Raw genomic sequence first — 19,066 nt, 5'->3', positions numbered from 1 at the left:
TAGCAAGCTTTGTTTAAGTGAAAGTGATTTGGGGCTTGATTATTCAGTAAATGTCATATACTATGGGGCAGGAACTATTTGAGAGAATAAAAATAGAAAAAATTACCTGCCCTCATAGAGTTTGTAATCAAATATATAAAAATATTAGCTAAGTACCCATAACAGCCTTGTGAGTTTGCATTTAGAAAGAGTGGCTAAGTGAGGCCCAAGGTCACAACATTAGTAGGGGAACTGGGATCCGAACCTAGACAGTCTGAATCCAGTCTGTGTTTTTAACAGTGGACAGCTGCTCCATACATCCTCTTTCTATGGTAAATATATGGAGACAGGAAGTACATGTTCAGACAAATAGAAAATACTGCCTGACAGTTGCAGGTGTTCAGTAAATATACTCTGAATGAGCGACAACTAATCCTTTAACCATTACAGTGTTTGAATGACCGGTTTCCTATATTATGTTTTAAGCATGTATCTTGATTGATTTATAACACTTAAGAGAAAGTAATTAAAAATTGAGGCTATCAACATTTATTATGCATTTATGAGATATGTAAGGAGAGCAAGGATCCTTTACCATGTGAACAATTTTCTGTATATATTCATGTATCTGTGTGATATTTTGAAGAATAAGTGTCACAGCCATGCTTTTCAGTTGTTAGATATATATTTTAAATTTGTTATTATTAATGGGATCCACTGAACAGTTACTGAACTGCTTTGGAATGTTTAAGAAAACAGTTTTAAAGATACAGTAAATTCAGTATATATATTTTTTAAAGTTAAATATTTAAGTCTGTTATTTAGTCTTTGTGGGAGCCAAATAAACCATTTCATTTAGAGAATTAATACCAGTGGCATTTTAATGAGAGAAGTAATTTTACTTAATTGAGGCCTTTTTTCTTCAGATTGATGCCTGGGCTCAGCTGAACTCTATTCCCGGCCAGTTCACAGGAAGTACAGGAGTACAGGTTTTGACACAAGAACAGTTGGCCAATACTGGTGCCCAAGCCTGGATTAAAAAGGTACACAACATATGCACATATAAAAGTGTCCATGTACAAAGTTAAAAATTTTAAGAAAATGTTTTATTAAAAATGCATAAAGAAGCCAGTGAATTTAACTAAAGTTCATGAGTAAATTTGCTATGTGTATATACTCCAGGATGGACAATGAAGATGGATTGATCCCTGAGACAATGGCTAATGTATAAATACGGCTCAAGAGCCACTCAGTTTATATCCTACTGCTCCTGGGTTTTGTGGGGGTGGTTTTTAAACTGTGTTTTGAATGCTAACAGTGTATCTCAGCGGCTGTTCAGAATATTCTACGGTTCCTGTTGGACAACTGATCTTATGATTTCAAAGCAGTAGTTCTCAGATTTTTTCTCATCATGGGATACTTTATTACAGGTTCATTTTTGGTGAATCAGTGCCCCCAAGAACCTTCTGCCACTTGGTTTTCCATTCCTTGATTCCTTTGCCCTTCTTTCCCCTTTCCTTAGTGCCCGTCCCTCCTGTAAGCGCCCTTGGCCCCTAGTCCTCACTCCTGTTGTGACCTCCAGCCCCAGGTCCATGTGGTTATCAGCTCTTGGTTACAGCAAGTGGTTGGGAGCCCCCCTTGTCAGCGCTGCATGTGGTGGTCTTGCCAGGGGACTAGAAGGATGGGGGAGGATGGCTGAAGTGTGGGGTGGGTGGTGCTGAAGGGTGGCGAAATTGGCTGGGATGGGGGTGGAGAAGACTTATCTGTGGACCACCATTTAGGCCCTGGTGGCCTCTGGTGATCCACAGGTTCAGTTTGAGAACTACTGATTCCGTGAAAAAACAGGAAATGTAAGACGTAAATGCAAGGGAGAGGACGGACGCCTCGTGCTGTGAAGATGTAGGTGCTCCTGGTTTCAGATTCCTGCAGTGAAACATGTGAACTCCACCTACGGCTGCCTCATTGTTGGGGGAGTCTTAGGTGGTTACCAAGGGCTTTCTGAAGAAATGGGTTCTGGCGAAGGGATGTGGCTTGGTTGGATGGGTGATGGGGAACTTTGTTTCAGGAGTACTGGCAGCATAGCAGTGCTGAAACAGGGAGGCTGCCTGGTCTAACGGATTGGGAAGGTTTCTTAATGGCGCTGTACTCCTGACTCCTGTTGTGATCGTGGCAAGTAATTACTTGGAATTTCAGTTTCCAAGTGCCTTCTTAACTGCCTCGCGGGGTGGTGATCGATGTAATGTCATGGGTAATAGAGAACTGCTGAGTGCCAGTGAATGAGCTGATTTTTTCTGAAAAATCAGATTTTTGGTTGCTTTGGACCTTTTAATCTCATAACATTTCTTTTTTCAATTTTGATAGCATTATCTCTGGTGATCTTATTAACAAATTAATATAAAGCATACCCTTACTTTGCCTGCCCCCCTTTTTTGGAGCAGCAGAATAGTTGCACTAATAAGTATGATATACTGTGAGTACATAGTCAGATTGGTTAAAAAATGAACGTAGTTTACTAGGGGTTGGTGTTGGAAAAAAAGATGAAAATTAGGAAATTTGGATTAATTACAGTATTTAAAATATGAAAGTGATTCATGTAGTGCTTGAAAATGGCTTTCATTGGGAATAATTATAAATGTACATAAATTTATTTTAATTTAATACTATCTAATAGTGAAGCTGAATACTCCATATTTCAGAAAGTTATACTTGAACCTTTTACGAGTGTTTAGGCACATGATAATTAAATAGTCATGTACATTACTAGGTAGAAACTTAAGAATGTGATTCCGTTGCAAAGTGCTGGTCTTCATTTGTACATTGAAGTTCTGATACATATATATTGCTGAAGACTTCTAAACATCACATAACTTTTAAAAATGATTAAAATGGGTTCCTCATAAGCTTTCCTTTTTCTTTTTGACTGCTAGTCCTTGTAGACAGTTGGCAGATCATTTAAAATGTAGATGCAGATCATATTTGTTAAGTTACCACAAGATAAAGATGTGTTCATTTATCACACCAAATTTTTGAATAATTACAGAAAAGTGCTTTCAGGAAACTTCTATTTGTGTGTTGCTGAAAAATACATGCTGCTAATATCAATTAAGGCAGGAACATTTTACTCAGAAAAATGAGCAAAAACATGGACAAAGTCATTAGGCAACTATAATATTCATCTTCGTGGTCAAATATCACAAAACTACTTGTTCATTTAGAAAACTTTTTCAAATGTTCATTCATACAGTGTTCCTTGCCTTCCTGTAGGGCAACACCCTCTTAATGTTAAGGACTATAGGGAATGCCAGCATTCTCCATATTCTTTTTTTGTTTGCTGCAGTATACTCTTACATGAAAAGGAATGGGTTTTATTAGTAGTAAGAAAAAATTCAAATGGTTATTGATTTGAAAGAACCTTTATTTTCTGAAATGATTTGGACATGACCTGATGAATATTGTTTACTATTGTAGTCTTACTACATTAATTAGCTTTTTGTTTAAACTGTATATACACCCTGGTGTAAAGAAACATTTGAAGATAATAGAGAACAGAAACAGAAACCTGCGTTATTTGGGGATTTGTGTTATACTCTGCACAGTTGCCCTTTTTTTTAGGAGTGTTTCCTGGAAAAGAGGGGCGGATGAACCTGAAAGTAAGTAAAAGTCATTCTAGGTGTGTAGAAACAAGGCAGTTGGTACCCAAGCATCAAGCTAACTTTTCTCTCTGTACATCAACACTGCATGGCCTGCACCACATAAGGAACTGAACCAGGGCTATGTTTTTACCTCCACAGCTGCCTCCTTCCATCAGAGCACCTTGTTGAACTTAATGTCTAGTCACATACCATTGGCATGTTTTCTCCCCAGCTTATAATTAAATAGCTGGGGGGGGAAAAGGATACAGTTTTACTACTGTGTAAAACCAAAATTTAGTAGTAACTTGTCAGTAGAGGAAATGATTATACTGTGTCCAGAGCTACCAAAATTTTTGACTCCCTCTGTTGATAAGTTAAATGACTTTTGCTTACATTTGCTAGAGAATGTAAATGTAAAATACTTGGTAACAAGGGGAAACAAGACATGATTTGGAGATTATATTTTAAATGTTTAGAAAATGACCATAAAAATCAACAGTAGAATTCAGTCGTTTGTTACATATACATGGATGCCCTTTAAAAAGAGGCATCACTTATTTCTTAATGTGTGGAAACAATTGACTGTTGACCATGCTAATGTATATAGTGTTGTGCATCTTACGACATTAAGTGGTTTGCTGCTTTGATGGAAATTATGGTTCAGTGGGTTGGATACAAGAGAGATGATTGTTCACAGAATAACCTGTGAACTTTCACCCCTCTGTATGGAAACTTGTTTCAGGGCCAAATCCTTGTAGCTGTCTTCTTGCCCCGGTCAGTGCCAGCCCTACTATTCACAACACTGCTGCTACCGAGGCCTAGGTATGTAAACATTTAAGGAGTTTTTTAAAAGTCTTTTAACATCAAGCTAGGTTTTAAAAGAATTCAAATTCAGTTTGGTTTAATTACAGGGTATTGTATGTGCTATCTTTTTGCTTCATAGGGATTTTCTAAGTAAAATATTTATACTTATGGTAGAATGGGGGAAAAAGCTTTGGATAACAGTATGCTTCTTCAGTGTTCAAACTATTTCTAAATGATGGCTGGGCTTTATTCATTAACTAGGTACACCTGGGACAATTAATATTATTGACTGTTTTAACATTGCCTTCTTTTTATTTTGCAAGCTAAGAAGAGATACCAGTGAACCTAAATAGTGGACGAAAACAGGAGTGTTCTATTTTTTTTTTTTTTTGGAGGGGGGCACAAGGGCCACTGTTTTAAAACTGCCATTTGACGTATTTGACTTTTAAAATACTGTTATGTTTATGTGAAAATAATTAGAACATACACACTACAGTATGTATATAAGTATAGAAGCGTTTAATTGCTGTAACAGATCTAGAAGTAAAGTAAGCTTGCTTTCTTTACAAAGTTACACTGAGTCTGTAGTCAGATTCTAACTATAAACTGGGGATCTTTTACCTTTCTCTCTTTGGATAGGATCAGTTCTTAAGAGCAGCCCCAGTAACTGGAGGGATGGGAGCCGTTTTGATGAGAAAAATGGGCTGGAAAGAAGGAGAAGGATTAGGAAAAAACAAAGAAGGAAATAAGGAACCTATCCTAGTTGATTTTAAGACAGATCGAAAAGGTAAGATTGATTCTTTTTTTTTGTAGAATGTTTATTATACCTCCTTCAACATTTAGGGTTTCATTACTATTATAAATTCATAAATTCTTCTCATGTCAGTGACCCTGAACTGGGGCACTTCTTAAAGTACAGAGTTAGGAATAAAATGTTTAACCCGTTTTGAAAGCTTTGTACACGTAATAGGTGGAGACACTAATTTGAGGGTAAAAGGCAGCCTTTGTTATGTGTAGTAGGTTTTTAATTAGGTTTTTAATTATATTTCATATTTAGAAAGTAGGATTTCCTTTTTTTTTTTTTTTTTGACAGGGAACATATGCTTCTAGGATTTATTCTGTTTCTAGAATTTATTATTTCTAAGATTTTTATTCCACATATTCTCATTTCCTGTTAGAGTTCTGTTTAGTCTTCACTTTGTAAACCCTTTTGCATGTCCCTTTTTATCAAACTTCAGTAGTTGAGTGTTGAGGCTGGAGAATAGACCAACTGCTGACAAGCGTTTCCTCTTTAACACTGCATTTTTATACTTGGAATAATGTCCATTGTAGAATCATACGGGGCTGCCAGCTAAATGAGATTTTGTTTAAACCAGATTTTTTAAAAATCCAGAAAATTTAAAACTGAAATGTATTTTTCTTATCTTCGTGATCAGATAGTTTAAGTTGAGGTTATTTAATGCAGTTAAATTGTCATGCTAATGAAACAACTAGCTCTAATCAAATTATATATTTTTAAAAGTGTTTTGTGAAAAAGAAAATAGAAATAAAAATGTTTTGTATCAGAATCTCTACATTGTCATCCAGAAGATAACTATGTTGCCATTCTGTTCCATATTGGAGTGAATTATTATATTGTTACTCAAAAATAGGCCAGAAATAACACAATTCTATAATGTAGTACTAGTGAAAACATTGAGAGAGAGAAACTGAATGTCACACTGACATTGTACTGCTTTTATACAAGTTGAATAGATTCTTTGTTAACAGAGGGTAGTTTATTGGTAGAAAGCATCTGTGGGTACATTGCATAATTCTAGGGAATAGTCCTTCGGAATTGTGCAGCATGGCCTAGTTTTGGGAAAGCATAGTGGCGGAATTTGTGAAGAATTCTCCCTAGCCTAAATGGAAAGCATTGATTTTAGATAGTAAATATAGTAATACAGTAAATAGATAGTAATATAGCTAAGCCCCTTTTGGAAAGGGAGGCCAAGGCTGGCGTCTCTTGAGTACATCTCACATTTGAAGTCAGAAAGGGCTAGTTTGCTGGAAAAAGAAATGGAGAGAGCCTTTTTCACTTTTCCCACTTCGTTTTGGCCGAAAATCCTTGAATTTGGGGGAGCATTCTTAATCTGAGCATCATTTTTTAAGGGATGAGAAATCTTTAGAAATCATTTGCAAATAGCCACCTTTTTTTGCCACTAGTTTTTAAAGATGGGGGAGCCTGGTGGGCTTCCATCTATGGGGTCGCACAGAGTTGGACATGACTGAAGTGACTTAGCAGCAGCAGCAGTGGTTGTTAATTATGGCAATTTATATATGTATTCACATATTGTTTTTCTGAATATTTTTATACAATTTCCAATAAGATAAATGAAGTTTGGATATATGTATAGAAATGTCAAAACAGATTTATATAGAAATCAAGAGTAGTGAGTGTCTGTTGAATATTTTATTTGAGGGCATGGATTGAGGTTAAGATTCCTACAGAGGGAGTAGTTGTTTTGCCATATTATAATTTTAAATGTTTTGAAATTTATTCAGTGATTGTTGATTTTTTTTTTTTAAAGGTCTTGTTGCAGTAGGAGAAAGAGCACAAAAGAGGTCCGGAAACTTCTCTGCTGCAATGAAAGATCTATCAGGTGAGAGTACGATTTTGCATTTTCTCTTGTCCCACCCTCCCCTTGAATTCATAATTTGTTGCCACAGGTGTGGAGATAATTAATTATTTTTTCCTCTGCAGGCAAACATCCTGTGTCTGCCTTGATGGAAATCTGTAATAAGAGAAGGTGGCAACCACCTGAATTTCTCTTGGTCCATGATAGTGGCCCTGATCATCGCAAACATTTTCTCTTTAGGGTAAATATGAATTTTTGCGTTAATTTGATAACTTAAATGTTAGAGGGTGAGGGATCAGCATTTTGTAATCACAGGGTTAATGTTGTGGGCTGGGAGTGTGAATATGTGTGGGTAGAGTGGTAGAAGTTTTAAACATTTAAGTATGCTTCCCTGTTTTTTCAATATTGGAGGGAAAGATGTGGGTACAATCTGGAGAACAATTTGTTGGCCTTTTCTAGTGGAACATGGGGAATTGAGTGGTTTTTAATCAGGTTTTTTTCTTTCCCTTCAATTTGGAGACATGCTTTTAAATTTGCAGTCCCTTTTCCCAAATGATTTGCTTCTTTTGGGGTTGAGATTAATTTGACTCACATAGTATGGGTTTTATATCTTTAAGTTATTTTTCTAGCATTTAGTGAAAAAAAAATACAAAGCTAATAGATATTAAAGTTTGATGCTGTTCTTATTGTATGTTTTTCTTGAATAGGTATTGAGAAATGGAAGCCCTTACCAGCCCAATTGTATGTTTTTCTTGAATAGGTATTGATAAATGGAAGCGCTTACCAGCCCAGCTTTGCCAGCCCTAATAAGAAGCATGCTAAAGCCACAGCAGCTACTGTGGTTCTTCAAGCAATGGGCCTTGTACCAAAGGACCTCATGGCTAATGCCACTTGCTTCAGGAGTGCCTCACGTAGATAGATTGAGGTTTTATATTAATCATTTCAGATAATTTTACTCTGCATCAAAATGTATTTCCTCTTTAATGTTGTAAATATTTGGCAATTTAAGACATTGTGTAAAAAAGCAATCTGTACAAACATCTCCAGGCTTTGATTTTTGTACCATGGAAATTGTATTTAACCATACAGGGTTTTGGTATGTTTATATTGTTTACCTTAGTGATGTATTTGTTTAAGTGGCTAACATCCAAACGATTGTTCGAAGGCATCCGTAATCTTCAGTGTGGAATGTTAAAAATAACGCTTTTATACTGTATTTTGTACTATGATGTAACTCCCCTTCCTTATGGCTCGGCTGCTGTAACACTTGCCTGTAATCAGTGAAGGGCTGTGCACCTTGTACTAGTTCACAATGGGTTCTGCTGGACAGATACTGGGCCAGTGTTACTGAGTTAATCAAGCAAGATCTGTTCCACAGGGCTAATGCCACCACCTCCCCTTTCAAATTTTGTAGAGGTTATTAAAAAAGACAGTGGTATGTTGTGTGATGATCAGCACAAAGTCCTGCGTTTCTGTCAGAGCCACTTGGGCCATGAATGAGAAGGGAGTCAAAAATGAAGTCTGACTAGAATTTTACTGCAGAGGCCAAGTACATTTAGTATGGCATTGAGTTGTGATATAGTTTTACTTTGATGTGCATTTTGAATTTCAGCTACATCTAGATAGACGTAAAATGATAATTAAAATGCTGTAACCAACTTATCTAATAAAATCGGCACCCAGCCACTATTTTGTTGACTATGAGAAAGTTTAAGTTTATGTTAATTTTTAGGGTCTGATAGAATATTTCATGTGTATTACAGTGGTATTCATATGCTATGTCTCTAAACTTTATTTTCAAAAGCTTAAGGCCCAAATATAAACTTCTCTGGAATAAATGTGGTGTTTTATTTTCTGGATTACAAAGTGAACACATACTTCTTCACTACTGTTACTTCTTTACCCAATGCTTTTGATTTCTAAACACTTTTATTTAAGAAAATTTGAATTATATACGTATATATATATATACACACACACATAAATAACCTACAAGAACATACTAAGTACTGCTTTGTCATGACAGCTGAGCGAACTTTACAACTCTTGACCCTATTCTATACGGAATACAAAATACCCTAATCGGAATGAACACGCATTAAAACAAGTATTTGAGAACAGTGGAATCATAAACAGGCAGGGAAACAACTGAGGTGGAAGCACCATCAGTCAGCCCAGTAGACTAGTTGTCTCCTAAGTCAACTGTTAGTTTTGCCCCAATGCCATTACTCACAGTGTCTCAAGATAATTGATACTAATCCTCAATTTCCATTTGCATTGAAACACTCATTTTTCTACCCAGTTTATAATTAATGGATCTAGAGTTTTCATTCAAGTTTTAAAAAAGTTTTATCTTCATCAAGAGAGTAAAAACAAAATTTTAAAACCTTAATCCTACTCTTAAACTTAGTGCATGTAATAAAAAGTTACTGTGAAAGATTAATATCTCTAAACATTTGGGTAACTTCCAAAGTGAACTTTAAAGCCAAATGTATAAGAATCTTGAATTTCCTTGCTAGAAGGCTTTTTTCCTCACAGATTCCTTTTAGGCTTACTTTGGTGTTCAGGATCTCCAATTATAAATGTAGTCACTCATTTCCACATGCCGTAAGGACAATTTTCCCAGTACTGGTGTTCGACAAAGGTGGTCCAGAGTTTTAGGGTGCAATCCACAATTGGCAAGCTCCTCGTGAACAGCCTCCTATGAAAATTTGTAAGGAAGTCAGTAAAAAGCATGAGTCTGAACACTGATGAGTTTTTAAAATTACCATGGGATCTTTGACAGATGCCTCATTGATGATTATAAAGGCAAATTTATCATCATCAATAGAAGCTCACCCTGAGAATTTCTACACAATGACAGCATCCCCAAATGCTAATTTTGGTTATTTTTAGCAGTCTGGCAAACTGATACAAAGTTTAAAAGGCCTTATAAGTAAATAAGAATTTATATGTTCAAAATTAAAGGCTTTTTAAAAAGTGTGTGATACATATCTAGGAACTTCTGTATCACGTAGAACTTACCAAGTAGCTCTCTCCCTCACCTCCCCCTGGCATCTAAGAAAAACTTACATAGAAAAAAGGCATGGGGGTTAAATAATATCCATAATTATTAATGTTCCAATAATTTGTAAAAGGAATCAGGTACTGTTAAGTTCTGCATCCGAAAGGACCACAAAAATAACATGCCTTTTGTTAGGGAAGTTCTTTAGTAAGTGTTTCCTATAACAGTGTGAATTCATAGAATTTATCTCCTCAAAAAAAACTAAGTCATTTTTCCTTTCCTCTTGCTAATTAATACTTAGTACAGTTTAATAACTGAGAACACCAGTTTGGCTCATCACAAATGACTGATTTCCTCCATCTGTCTAGTTTGAGAGCTTCTCTGATAGCTCTGTTACTAAAAAATCTGCCCGAATGCAGGAGACCTGGGTTCGATCCCTGGGCTGGGAAGATCCCCCGGAGAAGGGAAAGGCTACCCACTCCAGTATTCTGGCTTGGAGAATTCCATGGACTGCATAGTTCATGGGACTGTGAAGAGTCGGACACGACTGAGCGACTTTCACTCACTCACTCATAGGGGAAAATAGTGCATTCCATGAATATAGTTGGGGATTCTAACACATCTATCTCCCAGCAAATAGTAGACCAAGATAAAGAAAATCAATAAAAACACAGATGATCTGAATAATACTGTTGATTAACAATACCTAATTGTTATATTATAAACACTACCCTAACACTCCAGTATCCTGGCCTAGAGAATTCCATGGACTGTATGGTCCATGGGGTCACAAAGAGCACACGACTGAACGACTCACTTTTATGTAGTTTGAGAAGACTACAACTAAATTTGTTTACCAGCTGTCTACTTACCTTATCCAGTACATTATCCTTTGGTGGGCAGATATTAAATACAGCAGTTGGCTCATGTGTATACAGTCCTGCAGAAAACGACCCATTCTGTGAAGACTGGAGTAGCATCGTCACAGAGTGTAGAGAATGAGGCATAATGGGGCCTGTAATCTCCAAGCTAAACTGATTTCTGTATCCAGAAAGAGCTTGTGTCTTCACATTCACACTTCGAGCCTTCAAGAAAATTTTAAAGAAAGTTATGGTACCATTTAGCTTTTGTCCCCAGCTAAAAATGTGACCAATAACTTCTCATTTGGGCATTCCTCTCTTTAACAGTTAGGGAACAAAAGTAGTTCATAAGGTCCACCACAAGAAAGTTTCGTGAGTAAACCTGTTCAGAAATTCTCAGCTTCCAGCATCCTCTCCTCCAAATTATGAGACTGTCAATGGAAGTACTAGTTCTAGGGAAAATAACTTCTAGTAATGGTATCCTTTGTGGTTTATTAAAGCACATTCAATGCATAGTATTAACAAAATAAAAAGGTTCTGTTGCTGTTACTCACCATGTAATTGACATCAAAACTGCATGCATATTTCTTCAACAATATGGAGAGAGATTGTTTTCACTTAACCATGATCCAGTTTTTGAGACCTACTATAATTTGAAAATGGGGCTTCCCCCGTGGCTCAGTGGTAAAGAATCCACCTGCCAAGGCAGGAGATGTGGGTTTGACCTCTAGGTCGGGAAGATCCCCTGGAGAAGGAAATGGCAACCAACTCACAGTATACTTGCCTGGAAAAATCTCATGGACAGAGGAGCATGATGAGGCTATAGTCCATGGGGTCACAAAGAGCTGGACACGAGTTAGTGACTAAACAACAACAATGTAATTTAACATAACATTCTTGGTTGGCTCTGTTCTTTCAGTGGTTCAGAAAGACGAAATTAAACAACTTTTCCTATAGCAATAATTCAAATACAACATTTCAAATAATTAGTATAGTTCATATAATTCCTTTGAAACAACTTTATATCAAGGAATTTTTTTACTCGCAGGAAAGAAAATGTGCACCATGTAAAAAGGTTGTGGTTTAGTCACTCAGTTGTGTCTGACTCTACGATTCTACGATCCCATGAACTGTAGCCCTCCAGCTCTGTCCATGGGATTCTTCAGACAAGAATACTGGTGTGGCTTGCTATTTCTTCCTCCAGGGGATCTTCCTGACCCAGGGATTGAAACCCATGTCTCCTGCATTGCAGGCAGATTCTTTACCACTGAGCTACCAGGAAAGCCCCTGTAAAGAAGCTGAGCTATTAAAAAAACAAGAATTCATCCTATCAAAAAAGGGGAAAATATGTCTTCAGAAGTTAGGTGATGACAATTAGTACACAATTTCTTTCCTTTTTATTACCTTAAGCATTTGCATTGTGGCACCTCGGAAAGCTACTGGGGATAAGAGGGTTGGTGGAAGTCCTGCCTGTGGACCTGAGGTAGCAATTAAACTCTTACAGTTGATCAAAAAATTTAGCAGTGTAAAGGTATTCATTCCCTTCACCAACACAACAGACTCTGGTCTGTGATCCATTTGTACTTCATGTATCTCTTTACGCCTGAACATGACAATCAAGGAAATTACAAATGCAAATCCCATACCAACAGTAACAGTGGTTATCTTAATCTTGACTCACCAGGAACCCTTTTCCCTACTCCAAATAAAATGCTCTTGCTAATTCTCTTCACTGCAATTATGAAAAGTGAAGTGAAAGTGTTAGTTGCTCAGTTACGTCCGACTCTTTGCGACCCCATGGACTGTAGCCTGCCAGCTACGCTGTTCATGGGATTCTCCAGGCATGAGTATTGAAATGGGTTGCCATTTCCTTCTCCAGGGGAATCTTCTCAACCCAGGGATTGAACCCAAGTCTCCTGACTGCAGGCAGATTCTTTACCATCTGAGCCACCAGGGAAGCTCTTGCAATTATAAGGCATCCTAATAATCAAAATAATTTCTTTATGACCATCTGAATTTGCTAGAAATTGATATTCCTTAGAAAAATGAATTTCTTCTCTAGTCAAAAATCCATTCCATTCCCCTCCCCAAATTTACCCAAAACAGAATATTTTTACTTAAAAAAAACTTTAATTTTTCTTGTTTTACTGCTCTTAGGGGTTTGCTTTTTAATGTCATGTGGCAAGTTAAATTTGAACATGATCTTAAGGATACTTTAAGATAATAGTAAAAGAAAACTTCCAGTCAATATTACATTGCTCAAGAGAATTCCCTAGTGGTCCAGTGTTTAGGACTCTGAACTTCCACTACAGGGGGCACGGGTTCGATCCCTGGTCAGGGAACTAAGATCCTACATCCTCATCCAAAAAAAACAAACAAAAAAATTACATTGCTCACTAACTGAATTCAATGAAAATCAATTTGAGTTAAACAGTAACTGAAAGGATACAGCTTGATAGAAAGCACGTCTGGTTTTTTAATTTTATCTTGGACACCCATCTCTTCCAGCCAGGAAAAACTTTCTTCTTCATCCTCATCACTGATGGCTTGCTCCCTAGGACATTGCTACAGTTAGTTAGGGTTCACATTTCATAAAGCTGTTTCCTCTACATTGAATCCTTAAGTCACATGGATGACGTAAAAGGTTATCTTAATCACATACTCCCCGTGTCGCAAGCCTGTTCCAGACGCTTTCCTCTTCTCAGGGCCATTTTCTTTTATTAAAGGCAGAGAAAACTCAATACCTACATGAGAAAAGAAAAATGAAACTCTGTTTTATTTAATATACTCTGAAAGAATTAACAGTCTTGTTGACTTGTAGAGAATATTTGAAAATGAGTTTCTACATTTGATCATTAAAGCAGTGTTTTCCATGCTTTCTTGACAGCAGCTCACAATACTCATATATCTCCTTAAACAAATGGTTCAGGACAATACATATTCTTACTGCATTTGGTAATCTTTCATCGAGTATACATTACTCTTTCACTTTTTAAAAAAGTGCTGAATAAGTCCACTGAACAGACTTCATGATCTACTAACGTGTTGACAAAGTTTAAAAATCAAGTTATTAGAAGAGTGTAGATAATTTGTACTATAAAAGAAATTCTACAGGAGTATATTCAGATTGGGACTTTCCAGCTTGACATATGTTTAGAGACTAGAGAAGGGAATGTAACTTAAAGCTATGTACAACGGATAACTTAATTAAATGCTAAGAAAAAAGACCAAAGTGAAGAAATGAAGTCATTTTTAAAGTAACAAGATAAAAGTTGTAGAAGATAATTCAACTGTTAGAAGACAGTTCAAATTTTAACTTTTAAGGTGTTTACAGTTTGGTATTCTCACTTTAAAGGTATAGTTTTACCTTCGTTTTTCATAGCTTCTCTTATACCTCTAGTTGTAGGAGATATGAGAGCCGTGATTACATCATCTCCTGCTAACCCTGCTGCACGGAACAGGATAGTAAACTGATAGGTACAAACGTAGAAATAAGGGCAAAGTTTTGTCTTCAGCAGGTTATATAGAGAAGTAAAGCTCACAGACCTATGAAGAAAAATATTTTTCTTTAGGCATTATTAAAATGTCAACTCAATATTGAAAATTTCTATATCACTTGATCCTCACCTGATTTCAAACACAATTATTACAGGTAATGGTCTGAATTTTTCCCATGACATAGAACTTGGCTTTTTAAAGGACTGAAATTGGTCATGGGACTCACTGATGAATTCTAAATACTTTAACAAGTAGCGTTTAACATTTAAATGCTTGCCATTTTTTCTTCAGACAAAGCAGTTGAGGTTGATATCAGGTTGCTGACTTTTAATAAGCAGCTTCTACTGATGAGAAGGGACACAGCCATTAACAAAAAGTAATATTAAAGAATTGTCTCTATATAGTCATCAAATACTTATATGCATTCTATAACTACATAAAGAGAGAACAAGAGCTGGGAGTTCCCTGTCAGCCTAGCGGTTAGTACTCCTGGCTTCCACCGCAGGGTGCATGGGTTCTAACCCTGGTTGGGGAACTAAGATCCCACAAGCTTTGCAATGCAGCCAGAGGGGGGAAAAAAGGAGTGAATAAGAGCTAAACAAGTAAACAATTTGAGGAAAAAAATTTTTGGCAGGGAGTGGCCTGTACCACGCAAAATGCAGGATCTCAGTTCTTTGACCAGGACTGAACTCTGGCTACGAGCCCTAACCAGTGGACTGCCAGGGAATTCCCCAAAAGTAAACAATTTAAATCAGTTTAAATTGGTAATCATGGCTGTTGTTTTTCAGTTGCTAAGTCATGTCTGACTCTGTGACCCCATGGACTATGCATGCCAGGTTGCCCTGTCCTTCACTATCTTCGGGAGTTTACTCAAATTCACATCCATTGAGTCAGTGATGTTATCTAACCAATTCATCCTCTGCTGCTCCCTTCTTATGCCTTCAATCTTTCCCAGCATCAGGGTCTTTGCCAATGAGCCAGCTCTTAGCATCAGGTGGCCTAAGTATTGGAGCTTCAGCATCAGTCCTTCCCAAGAATATTCAGGGTTGATTTCCTTTAGGATTGACTGGCTTGATCTCCACGCTGTTCAATGGACTCTCAAAGAGTCTTCTCCAGCAGTTAATCATTAATATTTTAATAAAACAATTCAGAAGGACAGAGAAATCCATCTACTAATGTCCAATTACACATCATAAATAAGGAAAGAATACTGCTAAAATGAAAATTCACTATGGGATTCACAAATTTTTATTCATCTTACCAGTCACTCATTAACACATGCTGCAGGGTTTCATCATTTGACCACGGGGTTGTCTTTCCAGCCATTTTTCTGTCAGCTCCGATACGAGGGAACAATGGCAGCCAAGACAAGGCAGGGTGGAGCCAATAGATGAGGCTCCGCTGGAAAGCACAGCGGAGCTCAGTGGAGAGTTTGGGATCCTAAAATCCAAAGATGATATTGGACAGTTTTTGCTCCATTAGAAACACAGAATTTAATTAAAAAGACATTGAATATACCAAACATTTATTCTTCTGTAGCAATGTGTTAACAACAGTTACAGAGGCTGAAGTGTAGTTCATTATTCGGGAAAAGCTTCCTTGCCAGCAATTACAGTCTGATAACCCACATATCAGAAAGGACACCTGGACACAGAGAGGAGCATTTGCCTGTCTCTACCCTCCTTGAGGACAATGATGCTCAACCCTAGGGCAGGGTGCGTGTATGTAGATAACACTATATACAACTCCTTTGCCTCAAAACTCTTTCAAAAGTAGCCAGTAAAAACCGATAGTCCCAATTACAAATCACCAGGATCTACTGATTAAAAAAGAGGTAACCAAGGTAATCTCTTTTAACCTAGTTTGAGCTGAGCTGCTTGAAAGTAATGGTAATTACATTTTTGAAAAGCTTTCTAGAACTCATTAACTCTACTAAATTTACAACAGACTGTCGCCCAAGGGGGTAAGAGTTAGCGCATTTACAAAATGCAGAATACAGTATATGAGGAAACCAGTAAAATCTCTTTGCAATCCTACTCCTCAATTGCTTTTCATTTCAATTTTTTTTTCGCAAAAGGCCTTAAAAAGTTTAGTTCAAACAATTCTTGCCTGCAACAATGAGTAATTCTCAGGACAGGTCTGTAAATTTAACAGTTACTCAGTATGATTTTAAAAAGTATATGGATGCGGCATTTGGAAAATAAAATAATTTCCCACGTCTCTGTGTCTTAAATGTCCAAAGAAAAACTTAATGGAAGGAAATATCGCTGACGGTTTGCAGAGAAGTACTTTTTATACTTCATTTGTTACTTTAATGCATAGCTATTTTCTCACAGGATTACCTGTATACTTTGAGGCAAAGTAACTTCTGTTGCCCTGCAATGCTGGATGATACCTTGAGCCTCTTCCTGGGCTTTCAAATGATCTGCCCAGGTAAAGGGTTGAGAAGAGGTGAAAAGGAGTCGTGTTTTAATGCTCCAGTCCACAGGTAACTCAGTACTTTCTGAGGGTGGAATATCAGATTCGGAGAATGATACATGAGGAGTCTTTTAGAAAACAAAGAACACAAAAATTAGTAGAGTACTAAGGAAAAAACCCTTCAATCTACAGAAGTCATCCACTAAACATGCTCATGATTGCTGAAATCTCAAAATGTTATGAACTGTACAATAAATAACACTGGAAACTAATTACACACTGTGAAAACGTCCAGAAGGAGCTACACTAGACCATTAGCAGTGATGGTATCTCTGGAAAGTGGGAATTGTTGTTGTTGGGGGTGGTGGTAGTGTTGGAAAGGCAGTTTTCACCTTTTATTATACTTCTACATAGTTTAGTCACAAGAGAAATACTATTTTCATGATCATAATTTTAAAAAATCTGCTATTGATACTGCTGTCAAAGCACAAATCTTCCAAGCATTTTTTCAAAAGCACTTTTTAGCTTCCAAACTCTGGAGCCAGGGCTAAGCTGCTCCTTGCAGGGAACCTGGCCTCTGATCAGCCTCTCAGGCTGGTTGAAGAAGCGTCTGCTGCCTCAAACACTTCCCCCAAACTGTCTGCTGTCCAGTCGCTGTTCTCCACATTAAAACGACTCTTTTAAGTGATGCTATTTAAAAATAATAGGAAAGGGGGAACTATTTCCAACTGACGTGAAGGCCATTCACTTGCAAGGAAGGGAGACTGGGTCTTGGGGGAACTCGGGATAAGCCTGGAGGCACTGGTTCTGAGTGATGCGTTGGACTTGTTACTACCTATGAAAAAGAAACCTCACCTCTACATCTGCTTTAGCACTGGTGCCATGATAAACAGTTACTACTACATACAAAGTCCTTTACCAAGGCTGATGCCGGTGGTCCTTTCAAGTCTGGTAGAAATGATCACACAGGGCTCTCTGGTAAACGATTTTCCAAGTAAAACGCTTCTCAGCAGTCTGAATTTATAAAAATATACACTCTAATGACATTTCAAAAGTATTACCTGGTGTAATTCTGTAATGGCTGTTCTTTCAGGAACCTTCTCTTCCCAGAGCAAATCATTTTCTTGATTAGAATCTAAAAACTGAGGTGAAAAAAAATGGTCCTTTTAAATTCTAAATGATGCTGGAGTTCGCTTTAAACCTCCAGAGCTTCACCTGGCACACAAGTTTCTCAGTAAGCCCAGGAATTCACAGGAGCCCGAATCAGTGTGACGGAGAGTGTCACTTCAGCTTTGTGTCTGAACTTTAACCATCAAAATGCACGGGGAAGAAGGCAGGTGGTCTGCACGACTGATAACTCAATAATCAATAATCTCAACTCAAAAGATTCAAAAGGTTTTGGAGTAAGACAAATCATGGGGTAAATTCTGACCCCCTGATCAATCCTCACCATTCCTCCAAATCCAGAATAATTTGGAGGGCGGGAGAAGGGACGCACTGAATGCCGCAGGAAAGAGGGTCCTGTATTCTTCCCCTCAAACGGGGGCCTTCCCCGGGTGGCTCCAGGACAACTCGGAGCCACACGCCCACTGACCTCTCATCCCTTCTACCCCGTGGCGGCCGCCCAGGGTCTGCAGGCCGGGCACCGGACTGGAGCGTGGGAGATGCAGGGTCCGCTCCTCGGGATCCGCCAGCCCCGCACGCCCCGCGGCCGCTCGCGGAGCGCACTTCACGCCGCCCCCCACCCCCGGGCAACCCGAGGCCGCGGGCGACTTCAACTCGGCGCCCATTTCCCTCCCGGGACGCGAGAGCCCGCCAGCCCTACTTCACGGCCGAATCCACCCCCGGACTGTTACGAGAGTCCCCTCGGCTCCCAGGCGCGAGGACACTCACCCGGCCAGGCGCCTCCTGCTGGCCGCGGGGCGGGCCCTCGGGAGGCTCGGAGGCGGCCCGCGGCCGGTTGTCCAGGCGGGCGAAGGGGTTCCTTCGGGCCCCGGCCGGGCCGCCGCCGCCGCCTCTGCCCGCCGCCGGGAAAGGGCGGAGGGGCAGCCCGGCCGCCCGGGCGGCGCGGCGGGTCGCCGGCTCGGGCCGCTCTGCGGCGCCGAGGCTCCGACCCCTTTTCCGGCGGAGCCGCAGTGTCTCGGGCGGCCTTTTGAAACTGGGCGAATAGCCGGGTACAGACAGGTCCATAACGCCCGGCGGAGGCCGAGGTGGGCAGCCCGGCAGGAGGTTCCCGCGCGTCCGGGCTCCGCC

The 19,066-nt window shown here is 38.8% G+C and overlaps 2 protein-coding genes across 3 annotated transcripts in view; one reads left to right on the top strand and one right to left on the bottom strand.

Moving 5' to 3' along the window:
• The window catches only part of SON (SON DNA and RNA binding protein), a 31,113-nt gene extending 22,221 nt beyond the window's left edge, over positions 1-8,892 (top strand). Inside the window, exons 8-12 of one of the 2 annotated variants that reach the window (NM_001429840.1) lie at positions 906-1,022; positions 5,055-5,202; positions 6,986-7,057; positions 7,159-7,274; positions 7,794-8,892. In NM_001429840.1, the coding sequence (NP_001416769.1) occupies positions 906-1,022; positions 5,055-5,202; positions 6,986-7,057; positions 7,159-7,274; positions 7,794-7,952 (612 nt within the window). In that variant the 3' untranslated portion in view covers positions 7,953-8,892. Of the gene's footprint in view, positions 1-905; positions 1,023-5,054; positions 5,203-6,985; positions 7,058-7,158; positions 7,275-7,740 lie in introns of both variants that reach the window. The other variant, NM_001429841.1, reaches the window with a different exon arrangement.
• Positions 8,893-8,961: 69 nt separating this feature from the next.
• Positions 8,962-19,003, bottom strand: DONSON (DNA replication fork stabilization factor DONSON). The gene is made up of 10 exons (NM_001083445.1): positions 18,707-19,003; positions 17,875-17,955; positions 16,738-16,941; positions 15,657-15,835; positions 14,265-14,443; positions 13,560-13,641; positions 13,347-13,451; positions 12,302-12,500; positions 10,910-11,122; positions 8,962-9,734 (listed from the first exon to the last, which is right to left on the bottom strand). Exons 1-10 carry the CDS (start codon positions 19,001-19,003, stop codon positions 9,597-9,599), a joined length of 1,677 nt encoding a protein of 558 aa, NP_001076914.1. The 3' UTR covers positions 8,962-9,596.
• Positions 19,004-19,066: the final 63 nt, after the last annotated feature.

The sequence above is a fragment of the Bos taurus genome, chromosome 1 (assembly GCF_002263795.3).
Source record: "Bos taurus isolate L1 Dominette 01449 registration number 42190680 breed Hereford chromosome 1, ARS-UCD2.0, whole genome shotgun sequence".
In the NCBI taxonomy this organism is placed as follows: Eukaryota; Metazoa; Chordata; class Mammalia; order Artiodactyla; family Bovidae; genus Bos; species Bos taurus.
This window is presented reverse-complemented; position numbering and strand designations above follow the sequence as displayed.

Bases quoted from the DNA above. Each gene is read 5' to 3' on its own strand.
- DONSON (NM_001083445.1), bottom strand. From the start codon at position 19,003: ATGGACCTGTCTGTACCCGGCTATTCGCCCAGTTTCAAAAGGCCGCCC. The intron at 17,956-18,706 runs GTGAGTGTCCTC...TTTTCACCTCAG, and splicing joins AGCAGGAGGCGCCTGGCCGG to TTTTTAGATTCTAATCAAGA. The intron at 15,836-16,737 runs GTAATCCTGTGA...TTTGGATTTTAG, and splicing joins CTTTGCCTCAAAGTATACAG to GATCCCAAACTCTCCACTGA.